This window comes from Melanotaenia boesemani, chromosome 3, assembly GCF_017639745.1.
Source record: "Melanotaenia boesemani isolate fMelBoe1 chromosome 3, fMelBoe1.pri, whole genome shotgun sequence".
Lineage (NCBI taxonomy): Eukaryota > Metazoa > Chordata > Actinopteri > Atheriniformes > Melanotaeniidae > Melanotaenia > Melanotaenia boesemani.
Window position 1 is genome coordinate 33,218,643 of NC_055684.1, and position 15,520 is coordinate 33,234,162.

The following is a 15,520-nucleotide window of genomic DNA, read 5'->3' on the forward strand; positions in this document are numbered from 1 at the left end:
GTAAATGTCAGCCTTGAATACAAACTCTGTCTTCTCGCATACCAAAGCATAAGTGGCAATGCACCAAGGTATCAAAAGAAACTCATCTAACACCTAAAAAATACATGAGAAACTTCCACTTCACAGACACTCACCTTCTAATTCTCCCTCCAGGACTAAACTGCACACAATGGAAGACGCCTTCCAGGAAGCAGATCCACTGTGGAATGCCCTGTTCCACTACCTGAGAGCACCACTGACGGTGGAGTCTAATAAATTCTTGAAAGCTTTCTTATTCTAAAAGGCTTAACAATAGCTTAAAAATGTATCGATTTTTAATGTGTTTCATTGTGTTTTTATGTGTATTTTTGTTTTCTTTACTATGTAGCACTATATTAGATTTGATTTTTTTCCGACATTAAATGTTTAATAAATAGAATTTCTCATTATTATTCTTGTTTTTAATAGACCATTCATATCCAAGGCAGTTATTTTCTTCAATACAGGCGTAATTATATTTAAGACTAATAATTCCATTAGTTTTCTGCAGCCTCAGTGTTTAAAATCAGAAGTCAAACAACATCCAGTCCTAGAGATTAGTCACTCAGCACATCCATGAGTAAACAGGCGATAAACATACTGCATCTAAGTTACTTAAAACTGTAGCTGAATTTCAGATGCTCACCACCTCAAGAATTTTCCAATAATACAGATAACACTTTCAAAAGTAAGACACGTTATGTGTGTAAGTGTAGCGTTTAAATGGCCTGAATCACACCATAGTGTGGCAGACTGATGATGATGATGATGGGTGGCAGATGTAGAACGAGAGATAACAGGATATCCCATTAACAATCCATTCTGCTCAGCCAGTGTAAAAGCACAGGCTGAGGAGACTAGCTGTAATTTGAGTAATTTTGCTCTGTGCTTTTCCCTTTTCTTTAATGACAATAATTATCTGTGGAAAACATCTGTAGATGTGGTGTCTCCATCCTCACTCCCCCTCTTTCTTTGTCTGATCAATGTATTTTTCCCACATCTATGTCTTAATCACCCATGTGCCTTTTCTTCCTCCTCCCCAGCTTTCTTTATCTCACTCTCCTTCTGTCTCTGACTCAGTTTCTTTTCTCCTAAATTAGCATCTCCTTCTGCCTAATTCTACCAATCTCTCAGTTAATCCTAGTGTCTTAACATGATACCCTGATGTATTCCTGCTGGCTGATTTAAAGCATCTCAGAATCCAAAGTGTGAAGATCATCAATAGACTTGGTCAGAGCGCACATGCTACGATGAAATGTGGCTCCTTTTAGATTTTTATGGTGCTGAATCATAACATGGAACTGAGATAAGCAAGCATACTTGCATCCAAAACATTTTTACTCAGTCTGAACTCCCCTCTTAGCACAATGAAGTGTCTTGAAACCACATTTGGAGTCAAAGGGCATGACAAAACTGCCTGAAACTCTTACTCACCCCAGCGGTTTTTCCAGTCGACTGGCTGGTGATCCAACAATCTCCCCAAGAGTACAGAACACCTGACCCAAAAAGTCCTAGAGGAAATGAAGAAGGGAACATTGGAAAGAACAGAGGAAAAAAAAAGAGGAAAGGCAAGATTGAGGATTTCAAGTAAAAAGGCAACACATCAGGATTGACCTTTTAGACTAACTTCAAGAATATTCCACAGTACTACTTTCACTGGAATCGTGCAAATGAAAAGCTCAAATATCACTTTCTTCAAAAGAAACTTGTTCATTCATGCATATTCACACTGGAAAGTCAAACTTAATAATAATTTGGCTTGTGCATCAACAATTTTGTCATGCAGAACATTAAAATTTAGTGTGGTGTCAACATTTAAAGGCTTAGGAGGAGCTTTTGGTTATACAGATAAATTAAATTTTATCCTACACTTGGCAGACAACTGTAAACCTTAATAGGTTGGCAAAAAAAAAACATCTGCTACACAAACTGACATCAAATCCAGTTTTGGTGTTTTGGGGTTTACTAAAGTCAAATCCCATCCTAACACCCAAGTTAAGCATAAATGAGTTCTGTCCTAATCTTAATCCTAACATGATTTAAGTTGGGCTCTCCAGACAAAATAACAATGGAATCCTAAAAATGGAGAAAAAGCTTTCACCAGTAGAAAAACGCACCAGAAACCATGATGTTTTCCTAAACTTAACCCAGAAGTTCAACTGCCGAAACCTAACAAGAAAGCTTTCAAAAACAAAAGTGTAGAAACACACATCAGGTTTCAGCTATCAAATTTCCTCAATGCAAGTCAGCTACTAAAAGAACTTCAAAGCACCCAAGGCTGATGTCAGTCACTGTAAGCCCTCACACGCAAGATGCAGCTGTGCACCAGTTTCCTGCATTCAAACAAATTATATATTACCAGTATACTATTGTGTATATATACACAATAGTATACTGCATATATACAGTATGTCCAAGCTTATTAGGATACATATTCTACCACAACACAAGTTTCATAATGTGATTTTGTTTTAGCTACACCTACATACAACACACATTTTGATATTTGATGTAGCAGTGACAAAATCCTTGCTGCACACAGAGGCACACATGCATACTCAAAGTCATGATAACACAGACTACCTGTTTTTTTTATTTATGTCTCAAGTCTCATTGCCTGTATCCACTTTTGTCTCAGTAGAAGTTGGTGCATCCTACCACACAACAGCTTTTGGGATTTTTTATGGTGGATTTTTGGAACAAAAGGGTTCAGAATCATGAGACAAAAAGTCCACAGAAAGACATAATTTGTTTTACCCTCTCAAGTGGGCAGGACTTAACTGTCCTTAATTAGTCTACTGTTTGACCATGACTCACCTGTTAAACACAGATTATGATTTCATGAGTTAAAGAGGATAACAGGCAAGTAGGAGAAGATGGATTCAAACACTATAGTGATGAGAAAAGTGCTAAGTAGCAATAATTCCAACAGTGTTATTGATTGTGGAGACTTCTTGTTTTGCAGAGACTTCTTGACTTTGACAGGACAAATAGCATCAATATGATCAATGACACTACTTTTTTGACAAGACAGACCAGAAATCATTCATTTTGGCCTTAATAGGCCAATATTAGGCCAATTAATAATATTAATATTTCATAATCAGTCAAAATGTTGTTTGTTTTTTCATTCCAGAGAGTCGCTGGTTTGTTTTGCCAACTGTTTCCACTCACTGTGCAAGTGCCTGGAAAATTTAATCATGATGACATTGTTTCAAAAACTGCTGAAAGACACAATAACTAAGTGTTTAGCTCACATTTTGGCCACTGAAGAGTTTTCTGAGACAACAGTTTGGAGCTGCTGAAATGACTTGTTTTTCTCTTTCAGCTGTTTGATTCTGATAAGTAACACCATCTTCCCTCTGAGACGGATCATTAATGAGCGACAGTGGGCATGCAGTGTCAGTGTGAGAGCGATGCAGGGACCTACATTGAGTTCTGCAGGCTTCCAGAAAAGTTGGGCGGCAGCAGCAACAACAACAATGACAGCAACAATAACAACAGAGCACATCATATACCAAGACACATGACTGTAGCTAACACTCCTAGTGCTGTTCAAAGTGAGAGCAGAAAAACACCGACATGCTGTGGCAGAGCTAACACCCAGAGCACATTACTGGTGGAACTGGAGCAACTGATGGAAAAACGCAAATCCCTGTTATCCAAATACATCAAATAATCATCTAGAATGATTATTTTGGTTCATGCTTTTGTCAATGCTTTGTGCCACCGTAGTTTCAAGTCTTGATGAATCAAAATCAACACACGTGATACCAGTGGAAAAAATAATATTGTGCAATGTAATGCAATACACTGCTTAAAATGGAAACTAACAGGGAAAAGCATTGCTTTTTAAAACTATATGACTATATGGCAAGTTATAACACAGCGTCTATCACTGAAGGCCACTTTAACTACAAAAAGAAGACTGAAATTATAACTAATACATTATGTAGACACATAAATTGACTATTTATATGATAATCAATAAATAAAATTGCAAAAATATCTAAAAGCAAATTATGTAAAGAGAAAAACAATAATTTGTATTTGGATATATATCTATGCAGTATATGACCAAGCAATAAAAGGGATTTGCTTTAATCCATTGAAAAGAAAAAAAAAACAATTATGCTTCAGGCAACACCCAAATCAAACATGCAGAAAAAATAAAACCATGACATTTCCAAAACTAATTCAAGTCAAACTCAATCAAGCAATAATTTTTCCCTTTTCAGCACATTTCAAGCCAGTAATGCAGATCTTACTCAAAGATAGCTTCCATATTTCTGTGCTTTAAGGTTTGAATAAGTATGTGCACTCACATGTTTGGACAGATCCGGGCTCTTAGAGTCAACGTCATACCTAAAAGGGAAAGAGATAAAAGCAGAGAAGCCATTTCTACTTTAAAACTATAGATGAGACATTACAGGACCATAGAGACATTTAGACTGATATGCCTTTAAAAAAAAAGTTTTTAGATATATCTTGATGGTCTCCAATCACTGACAGGAAAACAAAAGTGCAGAATAAAAGAAAACAAGAACATGTTTTAATCTCCTCTAAAAAAAAAAAAAGTGTGTGTGATAAGGTGGGCGGACATCATGTGAGAAATAAAAAAAAGAAAAAAATAATAACAAATGTCTTCCAATGTGTAAATTAAGATGAAGGCGAGATGAAAAGAACCTGAAGCCGGGGAAGGGTTCAGCAAGACCTTTTTTCATGTGAGCTGGACCTCATTTGATTTGCATGTCAATATAAAGCAATGAAAGTGAGGGAAATGAAGCATATGTGATGTACCAAGATTAAACATCTGATGAAACAATGGATCCAGCTCACCTATTAAACAAGAACAAACAGAGAGTAATATTGAGTAAAAGCTCATATTTTATTTATTTATTTTTGTTTTTGTTGGTGAGAATGGACTGTACCATCATCATTGTTTCTGCTTCTCATTAGAAACAATGAAAAACGACTGAATGGAAATATTAAATAAAAGAAGCGGCTGCTGTTTAGCTGAGAAAGTCCATGAGGTAGTAATATAAACTATTCAGCTTTAGCTTTAACATGAAATAACATCCATCCATTTCACAGTCACAAAATCTAGAGCAAAAGTTGGAATGATAAAGTCATTTTTAAAAGCACCACAGTGGTTTAAAAATACAGATCTACTTAGACTTAGAAAACTCCCTGATGACAGGCAGAAAAAGTTAATGACAGTAATTAAAATAAAGAGTGGCACTCTGTCACAACACCTATTAACTAATCAGGTGGCCTTACTGTTAAGTCCTACCATCCTTGTTACTGTTGCCAAGCTTTACTTCTTGCATAGCAAGTATATAATTTAGTGTTTTTTTATTATTACTTTTTTTTAAACAAAAGCAGTAAAGCTCAGTGAGTTGACTGATATGAACTAATTAATTTATCATAAAACATATATTTGTAATATAAATGTTTATTTATATCAGTAAACATGTGTATGTATTCTTAACATTCAAGTTATATATATATATATATATATATATATATATATATATATATATATATATATATATATATATATATGGAGAGAGAGAGAGAGAGAGAGAGGGAGAGAGAGATAGACTTTTTTAAAGGATTTTAGAAGTGTATGTGCATAATGGATATGTACATGTTAGTTTGTTAAAAAGCTGGTGCAAAAGCTGCAGTTTCCAGGCAAAAAGTGATTTATTCAAGTATAAAATTTGGATGGATTCCATTATCAATGGGAAATGTGACATTTATGGCTTACATTTAATTTTCAATTCTTTAGTTTTCCAGGTATTTTATTCACACAAGAAAAAAATTTAATTAATAAAATTTTTATCCTAATTCTTATCAGGCAAGTTTGATGTCTAAATATAAGGAAGCAGAAAGCTAAACATGAAAGTTACACAAGCCTAATACTAATTAATAACCCACATAAGAATCAAATCCCAATATCCAGGTTGAAGGATTTACAGCTATAAGCCAGTTATTGTACGATCCAAATGGTTTTTAGGTGCTTAGGAACTAACATCTACCACAGAACCACTATAAAGCTGCTGATTTACTTTCCTTTGGAGTTTAGATCCAGCAGAGCCACTACTTGATTCTAACACTTTACGAGCCCTCATATCAAATGGAGCTAAATGTTGGTTATTTCACACATTTCTGCAAGGCCAAATCAAAAGGTTTCTAAGGTGGAGTTCACAGTATCTGACACATTCTTTCCTGGACTGGCTATATTAACTCTTTAAATTTAAACTCTGGGACAAGATATTATTAGTGCTGTATACTAAGATACAAGATAGAATTTGGATCTCATGGTGTATGTTTAACTTGCTCGATGACAGAAGATGAAACAGATGTGATGATTCACAGGCTGAAACCCTGCAGTTTCATAAAACCTCAAAATTTTTTAAGTACTACTTCTTCTCTCCTCCCAACACAGATGCACCTCCATGTTTGATTTAACAGCTGATGAACACTCTGTCGTCATGTGTGTCCTTGCACTGCTAAATCCACTTTTTTAACGTCTTACCAGTGGTCATTCAACCACAAACACTTATAGGATGGAAGGAGGGGAGGGTGGAGGGCAATAACACATGAACCTTCATACAAGAAATTTGTTGTTTGGTTTAGGTTTAGGTTTAGGTTTAGGTTTAGGTTTAGGTTTTGGTTTTGGTTTAGGGTTAGGTTTATTCATTAAACATATCCCACATGAGTTAAAAAATGCCAGAATTAGCCAATAGGCTATTTTTCATCTGTGGTCACCCAGGCTTAAATCTTAAAAACCAGTCAATATTCTTAAATAAAAGCATTAAAGAAAACAGTTAACACATACCCACTGTCAACAATATAACATTATAATACTCAACAGTACAAGCCTATCAAAACAATCAGAAAAATACAAATAGATAGTGTGAACATGGATAAGTTATCTACTTTCATAAGGACTTAAAGGATGTTTATGTGGAAAATTGTCTTATTTCAACAGGGATTGAGTTCTACTCTCTGGAGCCTCTGATGGACTAAGCTGATTCAAGGCACTTTTGCACAAAGGAATAAGACAATCTTCTCCAAAAAAGCCTCTAGTAACACATTCAGAACTAGATCCCCTGTTGACGTAAGCAGACCGTGGTTGAGGGACCAGATTGTGCACAACTTTGTAAACACACAGATAAATATATTTTAACTAATTCTGCCAGCTTAAAGTGAGTATTTTTGTAAAATCAGACAGTGATGGAATGATTTTTTCAAGTATTTTTATGGCCTGTTTATAAAGTGGTTTAAGCTGTTTGATTTGCACTGATACTGGCCTGATACCAACTTGTCATACAGTAATTTAAATTAGTAAAAATCATGGAATAAGTAAATATTATAGGAGCCTCTGTAGACATTTAAGTTCTGATGGAATATGAAGTGTTTCACCCTTCATGTTTTCCAGGTACTGCACTCTTCCTTCTACTGACATATTTCACTATTCACATGTAGAGATTCTCCTCTTGCCATGTGGACACACATCATCCCATGGAAGACAACAGCTTACAGAAAATTTGCTATCTCAAAATTTACATTGATGTCCTATGATACTACTACATTTTTGGACTGTAAACAAAAGCAAATGTTGCACATGTTTTGCTGAGACTGGGTTGATATGTAATGTAACTCATAAATTAACAAAACAAGGAAAACAAAACACAAAATATTAAATAGAGTATAGCATTTGCCCCCTCCCTTTGGAAATATCATTACTTTTCTACTAAATTGTTCACAACCAACTCAGTTTTATTTATTTATTTTTTTAACCAACTCCGTCTACTAAAAAATGTGAAATAAGAACAAAACGAACATCATGGCATTTTATGTTAATCTATAAAAACCTGTAAAAAAAAAAAAAAAAAGTTATTTTCCAGGTTATCCATCAAAAACATTGTGCTTTAGTACAAAGTTTATTTTGTGTCTACGAATCAAACAGAAACCTAATAAAAAAAAAAAGGTGATTTCTAACATGTGGTAGACACTGTGAATGGGTCTATTTTCAGTTAAACCATGGTGATTTCCTAAAACTAACCACATAGTTTTCAGTGCCTAAACATAACACACTGGTTTAAGATCTTACACCTGACTAAACACTTAGTAAAAGTAAAGTTTACATCTGAAGCAATGGTAATGTGTCTAAGACGAGACAAATTAAAACACTTCACTGATGGTCAGGTGCATAACCAACAATACTTTTAGTTTTAAAATGTGGACTCTATGTCTCTCATAGTCATTTATTTTGGGGCAGTTTCTCAAAATACTGAGACAATCTGCAGAGTTCATTTATTTTTCTAAACACTGCAAGATTTGCAGACTTGCTGATACTACAGGTAGGTGAGATATGTTTGTAGGGGGTTTACCAAACCAGTTGTTTTTATATTAAGCCTATTGTAATAGCAGTAAAATTAGCACAGAACAGAGTAAAAATGGTATAAAACATAGAGGAAAATATAAAATCACTCACAAGTCAAAACGAAGATTCTGCTTCTCCTCAAAAAAGTAGTCCAAAATGTACTTTCTAACAAAGTCGGGGTTCAGAGTGTTGTCTATCACCTCTGTTCGGCCAAACTGTAGAAGGAGCAAGACAGATGGAGGTCAGAAAAGAAGAATGAAAAAAGAATAAGCAAGACAACAAACTATTAAAAAGCATATACAGTTAGTTGTGCAGCCTGCTTGCATTTAAAACTTTTTCTACATTTTATCTCTTCTTCAGACTTTAACTCATCTATTGCACATAAACAAACATGAATTAACATAAGCCTGATTAATGGCACTGCTTTCACACGCTACAGCTGTGCAGGGGAAGCCAGGGTGCGTTTCCTGGTTCCTTGATCCTCACCCCTCGCTCACATTAATTACAGCAGGATAACCCACTCGTTAACCCCACAGAGAGGAACCGATAAAATAAGAAATGAGAAAAGTCTATGTGCAAAGAAACATAAGTGACGGAAAGAAGGAGAAAAGAAGCAAGGAATGAAAATGGTTGAAGATGTATGGAAAGATGGCAAAAGAAAAAGGGGCACTGGACATAAAACAGTAAAAGAATGGGAGTGGGGAAAGAGCAAAGGAGGAGAAAAAGTAGTGATTAAGGTTTCCTAATTAGTAGGATTCAAAGTGCCAAATGTAGATAAATATGCCAGAGAAGGGCTGACAAAGACCAAGAAATGCCACATGCAGATGCTGCACAACAAGCTGATTTTTAGATATGGGAGAAAAGTACATACATAAATTGTTATTTCCCTATTACATTTTATATTTATTAAAAACTGCTTCTAAAGAAATAGATTTTATTTTATTCCTGAAGGGCAATATTTACAATAAGCACATTATCGACATCACGGCTAAATCCAAACCCAGTCATCCGCCAGGTGTGTGCAGGTGAGACAGGAGGCAGAGATTGACCCTTCTTCTTTTTTTTTGTGCAAACAAATCCCCAAAATCCCTTCAAGCGTATGATGTAACCACATTCATGCTTGTACTTTTCTTGTATCTGTTCCTTCTCAATGGCAGCTGACAATGCCAACTTTAAAAACACAAAAAGCCCATCTGTTTTATGTCTGTAATGCATAAGTACAGTAAATTGACTTCTCATTTAATAGTAATAAATAAAAACACTGTTGAAAACTATATTAAAAGAAGTTACATGAAACCAGTCACCTCAACATTGGTGACCTCTTTGAATTCATATGGACTCAATAACTGAATATTTTAATTTCTTATTAACATGGGAGACATGTAAAAAGGAAGGACGCTGATTTTCAATATGTGCGACACCCTGAGATTCGAAGAGACCTGCAGGTGTTGATGAGCCCATGAGAACATGTGAGCAAAGAGGCGGGTGATGGCAAAGATGAGCTCTGTAATGTGATTTCCCTGCTGAGTGTAAGAGACAATACTGTGCTGCAGAGTTCATTAGATGCTGCTGGGCTGCTGGAGTTGGCTAATGAGAATGTGGCATGAAGTCCCTGACCTGCACCCTCAACATTAATGCACACACATACACACAGCAGCTCATACTGATAATTGAACATATGGTAAACTGAACTTTTCCGGCAAAAGACCTAAAGCATCTGCTAGTGAAATAGGGACATGTCTTTAAAACACAGTCACACTGTGAATACGAGCAAGTTTCTTAAAGGCTCTAGCAAAAGGGGAATGGTACTTAGATGTGAAGATAATCCTCTACTGTCTGTAGTTTTTCATTCCCCAAAACTGACTATGATTCCATTATCTTCTTTCCTGAAGCACACAGAGAAACAGGGCCGGGGATTTGTGCAACCCAAATGTCTTGTAGTTTTGTTTTTTTTTATTATTATTATTTTTGGCCAACATGGGTTTTTATCCTCCTTGCAGCATGTTCAGTAGCGAGGAACATCATGCTGATATAATGAGCTTGGTGGTGTCTTGTGTTTTCACAGACATAGGCAAATAGCACTTGTGTGAATTAGTGTGAGATTTAGCTTTTTTCTGCTTTAGCCTTCAGTGAAAATCATGTGGAGTGTTTTTAACAATTTCCAAGGATCAGTGAAGAGAAAAAACACATAAGAACACAAAAAGCACTGAGCAACACCCCATGAGAAGTGAGGTTGAGGATATTTTTGTTGTTAGGTGAAATTACTCTAAGCAGCCCAATGAAGCAACTTATTCCATACATGTGAAATACATTAAAGTGTTTTGGGCTTCATGGGATTATAGATTTATTTATTTATTTTTACTTTCATTCAGAGCTGTAAGTCTTTTAAAAAAAAACAACAAAATAAAAAATTATTATACACAGAAATGGACACGTGAGGGAATGTGTTAGGGACAAAATTTAAGCTAAACTCACTCCAACACTATGTTGATAACCTTGACCAGATACAAGAAAAACACTTTTACTGAGGCAGCTGAGACATTTACACACAAACAGCTGAGAAATTATGCGCTTGCAAACACAAATGCAACGCATGCCCTCAGGAAAAATACTGAGAAGCTTCCACACATAATAGTGAATTCCCCTCATGTGATTAGTCTTACAAACACATACAAAAGCATTCACACTGCATACTGAAAAGTTCTCACAAACACTAGTGAAGTGCTTCTACATGTATTATTGAAAAGCTTTGAGAAGATTTCAGTGGTTTTGATATGAGGTGCATGCTGATGTATGAGCACAACTCTTGGGCACAGTACATGTGTGTTAATTTATATGGTCACCATTTCTGTTTTTGTGTTTGTTAGTTTGTTTTTTGTTTTGCTTTGCTTTTTACATCAAGAAGTGCAGCCTACTGTTATGAAGTGTGTTTTAGACCCTTTCATTTAAAATCTGTTTCTGTTTTATTGTCTCTGTCAGAGAAATCTTTCATTCTGGACTTTGTCCAACCACAACAGCTGTGCTGCGTTTCCTTGGTTGTTTCACGCTCTGCCGTAGAAACGAGGAGGTGATGAGCCTCATTTACTTTAAATCTGTTAATGTTTACCAGTTTTTACTTGTGCCAATAAGCATAACTGCAGTATGACAGCCAGGGAATAAGAGTTTATGCTCTGTCTCGTTGTTATATTGTGACCGACCACTGCAGCTCATAGTCCACACTGTCCCCAGCTGATTAAAGCTGCATAATGGCTGAGTTTAAATATTTAGTCTACAGACAGTAGCAATTTGTCATGTGGTACAATTTAAACTAGTTTTGAAGAGTCATGATAAACCAATCCATCCACTGTCTGCCACTTATCCGGAAGTCATGATAAATATTAGACTTAATATAACTGAGACAGAAAGGTAGAAATAAAAAGCAGGGAATAATCAACCAAAAAGAAATGTTCAGCTCTATAAGCCCCGCCCCCAAGCACTGGGTAATTTTTAGGAATACTTCTTCCTCATTTTAAGGGTGAAAATTTAACCTCTGGCTCTCTTTTAGCCTCTGATTCCTGCTTTGAAGAGACTTGTTGAAATACATACTTTTTTAAAGACACTTTCAGTAGAGCAGACTAGTGAAATTGGACAAGACATATAGACAATTGTCAGCCAGGTTATGTGCTGGACTTAATCATGGCATCACTGACCTGAAGCTAAATTTCCTCAAAGCTACAAGTCCACAGCATCCAATTCAATGGTGTGAAATCCCTTCAAAAGAAGAGACTAGATAGTCAATTCATCATACATCAATTTCAGAAAATGACTTCCAAAGCAATGAAGTAGGTTCTGGATCACTACACTCTGATGTTCAGTTACACCTTAGGTTCATGGGAAAAGTGGATAATCAATAGCTCAAAACCTTCATACACAATCATTCGCCATCAAAAGACACCCACATGGGAAGAATAAAAAAAGAACAGCAGGGGATTTATGTAAGAGGAGGCTCACTGCTCCGTTTAATCTCCGGAGGAAAATATCTCTCCTTCCAATTTTATGACACACTGGTCTTGTACATTCATAAAAGACAAGTGACCTGGTGTCTCAGCTATGTTTGATGAGAAGACAACCAATGCATATTCTTTATTAAGATCGAGGAATCATAATATAAAATACGCTCTCACCTCTTCTGAGCTCGTGTTTAACTACATACTGTATACAGTACCAGTAAAAAGTTTGGACACACCTTTCAAATTTAATGGGCCTGATACTGTAAATGTCATGCTACATTAATTTCATCTATAGTAAAAGACTGCCAAGGCTACAAAGTTTTTTGGTTTTATTTTTTTATTTATTTATTTAGTTCAACTTTATCGTAGACTTTTTATTGTGCCTGTGCAACGACACTCAGGATGTACAGGAGACACTCCTAGGTTGGCGTTTTATGATTTTCTACCCAAGTTATGTTTACATAGTTTGATTCAGAACAAAGTTTGCCCGCAATATTCCACTTTTTTTGTATTGAGTTATTATAGTCATTGGCACTTCAAAAGGTTCACGAGTCAGGTAAGAAACTGAGCATATATTTTACCTGGTGAAGATATCCAATGACCTTTTCAGGGACAGTTTATTACTAACCCAGTTTAATTTTTCTCATTGCTTTGCACAGGGAGTCTTTACTATAAATATAATGGATGCACTCAATATGTTATGTTGTTTATCTACCTGCACTGCAAGACAAGAGAGTACACAGATGACTCGGTAATCTCATGTACGTCAAAAATGACGGATGTGCTCTTCATCAACAATCAGATACATGAACATGACAGGCTGAAGGAAAAGGAAATCATCATCAGACCCTTCACCTCTGCGCTACAGGCTCCTGTCAGAAAATGTTATTTAAAAACTCTTTGATGAATGACCTGTTTGACCTTCCTTATTCAGTCTGAGGTGTTCAGCATAGGTCACCAAGAGCTGCATCCAACACCCACCGATTCTTAACAGTATGATTAAAGATGTGATGGGTGAGCTCCGTAACGAGACTAATTTAAATGAACTGCTCAATACACCATTTACACCATGTCTATATGTGTGTGTGTGTGTGTGTGTGTGTGTGTGTGTGTGTGTGTGTGTGTGTGTGTGTGTGTGTGTGTGTGTGTGTGTGTGTGTGTGTGTGTGTGTGTGTGTGCACCCGTGCAACCATCTGTTACCATCTGATGGGTGAACATAAAAACAGCAGATAAGGGTCACCTGACTGTGAGTGAGATGTAAATATGAATTTATACATGTTCCATTAAATTAATCTATATCATGACCTTTCATTTATCCACAGTAGATCAGTTGTGTGTGGAAGTAATGTCTGTGGTATACTGGATGCACTGTGTGATGAACAATTTAGTCAAACTTGGGTGGGGGTTGACACCAGTGAATGCCACAGCTGCTGGAGTGGGAACATAATAAATGGTATTATGAGCATGCTATATATTTAGAAATGAGTTGATGTCCCTCTTTTGAGTAGCAGGGGCGCTACCATTTTTTCTGAGTGATAAAAATCTTAAAATCTTTTGTCACATTTGTCTTTATTAAAAACACCTGCAATAAATGTGGATTTCTTTGCACTGAAATCAACTTCAGTATTAAACTTTGTCTCATCTTTACAAAGTTTTCAACAATGTATTTGAGGAAATAGATCAAGACACTTCATTGAAAAACATTTGCATTTTTTTCTTAGGACAAATTTAATATTTAATCCATTTAATAAAACCTATGAAGTGAAAAAATGAAAACATGCTTGTGCAATCTCTCATTGTTCTTAACCCAGGTCATGACTTTCAGCCTCCTGCTGAGATCATAAATCTGGCTTCTTAGCGTCATGGTAACGAAGTGGAAGAACAGTCCTGCAAACTTGGACTTGATGCCCTTGTCAACATTTGGCAGAAAGACAATAATTGACTTAAAACAAAGTACAGCTCTCATGATCTTGTAAAAGGAAAATGTCACTAAGTGCAGCAGTGTGGTCCAGTTGGGTTTCTGATAGTTTTTAGATAATAATGATTGCAAATGCTAAAGAAAATTTACAATATTGCTAGTCATATATATATATATATATATATATATATATATATATATATATATATATATATATATATATATATATATGCACACTATGTTAATGAGACTAACAATGATAAGTGCACTACATAAATCAAACATTTTACAGAGAGAGTTACATAATCCCTCCCCAGTGTGACGCTCAGCACACTGATCTTCATATTGGGAGTGCTTTCTTTTTGGTATTTCTTTTTCTTTTAGTTTTAAGCTTCTAATTAGAGGATATTTCCATGACATTTTCAGAAAACTGATGGCTGAGCAGCTTTAATGAATCGTCAGAACCAACAACAACTGTGTGCTCATAGGGAAAAGAATTATAGCAAAACAAATTAAATCTCTTAACACTACAGCTTAATTGGACAGAGCTACTTTCTTCCTTTTCTATTAATAAGTGTGTGTGCATGTGTGTTCCTGTGCAACACTTACCTCTCTCCACTGTTTGGTTTCAACACCCTGTGTGTAGAGTACACACACTGCAGAAAAAAGTATCAGAAAGAGAAATCAAAAGACAAAATATTATTCAGGAAAGAGAAGTGGAGATCTATAAAGACATAAACAGAAACAGAATTTTAAAAAATGCAATTAATCAGGAATTAACTATATGAAGTTCAGCTTCAATATTGTGAACAATAAGCCAAGGTTTAGTAAAACAGAGTAAGCAAAGATTTCTCAAATCACAGGAGAACATTGCCATAAAATTGACACAAACAATAAAAAAAATAAATAAATAGCACATACTGTAAGAACTTAACAGAAGCGGTATAATACAGAGGCAGACGGACACTAAGACAAATCCTTTGCAACATACTCACTTGGATCTGACTTGGAGAATGTGTCTTTATCCAGAAGATTCCTGGAAAATAAGGGGAAAGGACAGAATCATTTATTCATTTGTAAGATTGAAAAAGGGACAAAGAACAAATAATTAGTCTTAAAACAAAGACCTTTCATTGTTGAAGAAATAATAAAATACAAAAATGATGCTATAATAAACACACGGTCAAGGTCTGGGACTGG

The 15,520-nt window shown here is 35.6% G+C and overlaps 1 protein-coding gene across 2 annotated transcripts in view; it reads right to left on the reverse strand.

The window, feature by feature from the left end:
- The window catches only part of cpne5b (copine Vb), a 141,197-nt gene that overhangs the window by 92,039 nt on the left and 33,638 nt on the right, over positions 1-15,520 (reverse strand). Inside the window, exons 3-8 of one of the 2 annotated variants that reach the window (XM_041981337.1) lie at positions 15,316-15,356; positions 14,930-14,976; positions 8,525-8,628; positions 4,344-4,383; positions 3,449-3,463; positions 1,453-1,529 (exon numbers count right to left, since the gene is read on the reverse strand). In XM_041981337.1, coding sequence (XP_041837271.1) covers positions 1,453-1,529; positions 3,449-3,463; positions 4,344-4,383; positions 8,525-8,628; positions 14,930-14,976; positions 15,316-15,356 — 324 coding nt within the window. The remainder of the gene's footprint in view (positions 1-1,452; positions 1,530-3,448; positions 3,464-4,343; positions 4,384-8,524; positions 8,629-14,929; positions 14,977-15,315; positions 15,357-15,520) is intronic. The other variant, XM_041981338.1, reaches the window with a different exon arrangement.